A 4,905-nucleotide genomic window follows, 5' to 3' on the forward strand; every position below is an offset into this window, starting at 1 on the left:
ATAAAAATTTCTTATGGTCTCGTATCCTGTTGCGTAGATTTTTTATAAGTCTCCAGTATTTAAAGCAAAATATGTAATTTTAATCATTGCTTTATTTGTGTTTAATAGCATTTTCCGGCGATATGTATATTGGTCATCCCAGTTGGCCAAATGAAATTGACGTCGATAAGTATTTCAAAGTGGAAAATGGCGTATTAACAGTATATGAAACGGGCCTTTATTATGTATACGCGCAGGTTTGTTACAACAATACTCATGATCAGAATGGATTTGTGATATTTCATGGTCATAAGCCATTTCTTCAATGTTTAAATACTGTACCAACGAACATGCCACACAAGATTCATACTTGCCACACTAGCGGACTTATCTACCTGAAAGAACATGAAACAATTCATTTACGTGATTTTCATAGTGATAGAAATGCTATTTTAAAGGAGTCCAATAATCGGAGCTATTTTGGGTTAATAAAAATATAAAAAATAAGGTTACATACATATATATGTCTCAATGGAGAACACTCAATCCTGTCACTATTAATGTATTTAAAAAATTTGCTCATTGTGATTTGATAGATTGCGAATAAATATATATTAAAAAAAAATATATATATATATTGTATATGTACTTACTTATAGCTAATTTTTCTTGAATTTGGCTCTTAAATTGTTACATATACATCGGTACATACATATATATATGGAAATAGTTTTAGGTTTGAAAAATATTAGCTTCAAATATTCATTCTTAATATTATAAAAATAACCTCAAAAGTAACAAATTAATTGTCAAACTTAAATGATTACAAATTTCTGATTGCAAAAATTTGCACGTAACAGGTGTCTCTGAAATGACTAAGTAAGAAGCAATTCTCTTACTCTAAAAATACGAATACTCGTATGTGTCTACACATAATTTCACATGTTATATACACTTATGTAAGTATGTACATACAACAATGAAAGACGTCGCACGGCAATTGCGCAGGACATATGCATAGCTTTCGGGAAATTATAAAATATACGGATGATTTCTACGTGTGAGCTTTTGCTCGTTTGGAAATTGTTCGTCTCAGTTTACACATACATACGTTTAACGACCAAGGATGTGACAAAAACTTCAAGATTTTAGATGGTACAGGTATAGCTGTAGTACGTGTTTATATAAGCGTGTCACTGGTGAATTTATTAATTCTCAAGCAATGTTATTAACTTGTTGCATTGTAAGCATTTTATCTTAGTTGGTCTCTCTAACTGGTTGCCTATTTGGGCAATGTATAACTCAAACTCAAATTGAAAACCTCTTCGGTGTGCAAGCTAACCCATCTTTCGTTTTGTTCTGGTGTTGCGAAGATCGCCGAGAATTTTTAGGTTATTTAAAAATATGAAGATGATATTATGATCATTCAATGGAAAGTACGTGTGTTTTTTTGTAATTTCGCAAAATTCTTATTCCTGTTCTATTCCTTAAATATAAGGAGGTAAAAATACCTTTATGTAAAAAAAAGGTATATTCATTAAACTCAAGTGGAATGTCAACATACGTACATGAAATCTTGGCAAAATACAAAAGTAGTCGGATTCATGCAACTTTACTATCATAATTTATATATTCAATTTCCTCCCAATCATTTCTTAATCAGAAAAAGCGGTGGAGTAGCTAGTGGTCTCTTAACTGCTAATATTACTAGTTTGTACTAGTGAAATTTCCGCTGGAAAAGCGTCTCTTAAGCCAAAAGAGAGCACAAGTTGAAATCGTAAGAATCAGGGAGAGCTCTTGATTTCTGCTGGTGAAATTTCTATTAGCAGAAAAAAGCTGCTGCCGGCCAATATTTCACACGCGTTTGCTTTGATTTTAATGGTTTCGTATTGTGAAAACTAAAATTATATTGATTAATTTTTAAGCGTTGACATGATGTGATAAAAACACAACATTTTGATTTTTCTTGTTAAATTCGATAGCTTCTGCTAGTTTAATGTTTCTTTACCGTTTCGTTATTTCGCTCTTTGTGAGAGTAACTTGCTTTCTTGTTCATCCTGATAGCTAGCACCTACTCGCAGTTGTGAAACAAATCTTTTATAACCCTCCCAAAATCTCGACATCTTTTGTAGGATAATACACCAAAACATCTGTTAAACAAATCAATTAATTTGGTGTACGGGATTAGTATACTTCCTTTTGATTAGACCTTGTATGTATGTGTAATTTTTTTACAATGATTGGTATGGAAAAAAATCAAAATAAAAAGAGAACAGCTGATAGTCGATATACAAAAGCGCCGTAATAATGAATCGAAAGCACTAACGAGTGATTGAGCTTTCACGAGGCTCTGTACGACGAGAATTAGAAGTGAATATATATGTATTTATAATTATACTTGACTAGCTATAAAATGCGGTATCTACGAAGACGAATACCACTTTAGAATGTGAGCAGTAAGGATATTGACTAATTGTGACTGCTGACGTATACTCCCATTTCTCATAAAGGTGAACAAAATAAATAAAAAAGTGATACAATTTGCAGGATATTGTTTATATTGGGTGAGTAAATTATTGAGTAATATTTTTTTGCCTTATTAAAATGCAACATTTGCGAAATGCTTTTCATCATGATAACACGCTGATTAATATTTTTGCGAAGTATTTTATATCACATAAATCGAAATATTAAGAAATCAATCAAATGTTATAGTTTGTATAACCGTTTAACGAGTGTATGTTTGAGAGATGTACATATTTGTGTACATATTATACTCATACAAAATGTTTAACAAAGTTTAGGTAATACACACAATATACATACGTACGTGTGTATGTAATACACTTTGGATACAAAGTGCCTACGTCTAATAAAAAAGTGTATACATATGTACATATATGCGCATATATGCGTACATACATGCATATATGAATAGTTTGTTTGTAACGTTTTCCGGTTAGTAGTAAAAAGAGTTTGTCTAAAATATAAAGATTTTAAATTTTTAAATTATTTTCACATATGTAAGAATGTATTTAGGTGCATATGTATATATATTTATGAAAAGTACAAGAAAAAAGTGCAATATGTGTAGAGTGTACAAACACCTCCTCAATACCATTTTTGTTTATACTAAAAGTAAAGCAGAGCTAAGTTCAACTGCAACCATTTCATACTTTCACAACTTGTAGGAATCAAGATTAGGGAAACACCATAAGGAGTAAAATGTCAAACATATATATATATAACTCACAAACCGCTTAAGCTAAACCAAACTTGCAGAGAACCCGTCTTTCTAGCATCCCATGTTACACAGTGAGAATATGTGAAAATAACGCCTACTCCCCATAAAAGGATTATATTGAATACTACTAAAACCGGGAAAACTCACTAAAATAATACGACTGAAGTCTTAAAATTTATAGAAAAGATGGTATTTAGTGCACCTGTAAGTGAAATCTTACATACATGTGTGTATGCCAGGAACAAAATTCGGTGAATAATGTGTTGTGATTCAATTTGAATGAAATAGGACTACAACCACGCTTCACAGATATCAAGCATCAATGAAGTTAGTGGAATAGGACTTTATACAAATAGTATCCCTGGGCATGCCATCTTACGTTCAAAAATTGTTCCGATTACAACTGTTCAAGCCGCCAGACATCGTTTATGTTTATTCCACTATATATGACTGACTTTTCACCGAAACTAATGGTCAATCTGTGAGATGTGTATATTATGGAATTTCAGACGTATAATCGTGTAATAAACTACATACAAGGATTTTCATAAACTAGGACGTTTTATATCGAATATGTCGGGCAGTTATCTTTATAAAGTTACGTAGAAAATATTGTCTAGCATACTATATTCGTCTATAATATGGATATCGCCTTTCCCCTTCTGCAAAAGCCGGCACCAAAAGTTAAGTTATGATTTAAATTAATATATGTAGGTAGATATTTTAACTTTTGTTAAAATCTGAGGAAATCCTTCCATTTAATGCCAATAAACGTATATATGCCTACGTATGTATATACAACAATGTAAACTATGCACAAACCATACTTGCACGTACATATGTACATTTCCCATAAAGAATTCAAAGGAATTTAATTAGTGAGATTCCGAAGTAACGTCAAACGTGATGGCTGGTGGTAACTTAGCGCGTGTACTATATAATAAGATATTGAATAGAGGAATGCGGCAATCAACAGTAATATACCTAAGTATCTATTATACATATATGTATCCAAATGTTGTTTTTTTCAAAATTCATACCAATTTTTATTAATTATTATTGGTACTTTATATTGAAAATATTAAAGACTCCCTTAGCGAAATAGATTATTTTTATATACATACAAAAAATCTAAAAAAATATTTAAAAAAAATTTATTGAACCAATCGTTACAATTCTTTAAAAACTTTCAAAATAGGCTCCTTCTGCGGAGCTCGTTACGCCGGCCATTTATATATGTTCTTTATAGGGTCTCCAACGCTTTCTTCAGAGTGTTACAAACTTTGTGACAAACTTAATATACCCTATTCACTGTATTATTTCTTCCTACCGGCTCTTCCCCGAGAGCGTGAAAATAGGTGAAGTCGGATCATAATCATACAAAGTTTATGTGGAAAACTGATACAAGTGTGATAACTTTAGGTAAGAGGCAATAAATTTCTAAGATGAGACCTGAGGCTTCATAGGAATCGGTATAAAAATTAGACAATGGGCGTGACTCCGCCTACCTTTAGGTAAAATTTTATATGAGCGTTTTTGCCTCGAACCTTTTTTGTAGCAAACAAAATTTTCTACAAGTTTGTCATGAACATTTTTATACTCTCGCAACAAAGTTGCTAAAGAGAGTATTATAGTTTTGTTCACATAACGGTTGTTTGTAAGTCCTAAAACTAAAAGAGTCA

General features: G+C 31.5%; 2 protein-coding genes across 3 annotated transcripts in view; both read left to right on the forward strand.

The window, feature by feature from the left end:
- The window catches only part of LOC108972037 (protein eiger), a gene marked incomplete in the record, with an annotated part of 7,298 nt that extends 6,692 nt beyond the window's left edge, over nucleotides 1-606 (forward strand). Inside the window, 1 exon segment of the mRNA XM_018938464.1 lies at nucleotides 109-606. Within this exon segment, the coding sequence (XP_018794009.1) occupies nucleotides 109-479 (371 nt within the window).
- Nucleotides 607-2,326: 1,720 nt separating this feature from the next.
- Nucleotides 2,327-4,905, forward strand: part of LOC108972035 (bromodomain-containing protein DDB_G0278469) — a 9,943-nt gene continuing 7,364 nt past the window's right edge. Inside the window, exon 1 of one of the 2 annotated variants that reach the window (XM_018938463.1) lies at nucleotides 2,327-2,543. The gene's annotated coding sequence lies outside the window, so the exon portion shown is untranslated. The remainder of the gene's footprint in view (nucleotides 2,544-4,905) is intronic. The other variant, XM_018938462.1, reaches the window with a different exon arrangement.

The sequence above is a fragment of the Bactrocera latifrons genome, unplaced genomic scaffold (genome assembly GCF_001853355.1).
Source record: "Bactrocera latifrons isolate USDA-ARS-PBARC rearing strain unplaced genomic scaffold, ASM185335v1 scaffold_373, whole genome shotgun sequence".
Classification (NCBI taxonomy): Eukaryota; Metazoa; Arthropoda; class Insecta; order Diptera; family Tephritidae; genus Bactrocera; species Bactrocera latifrons.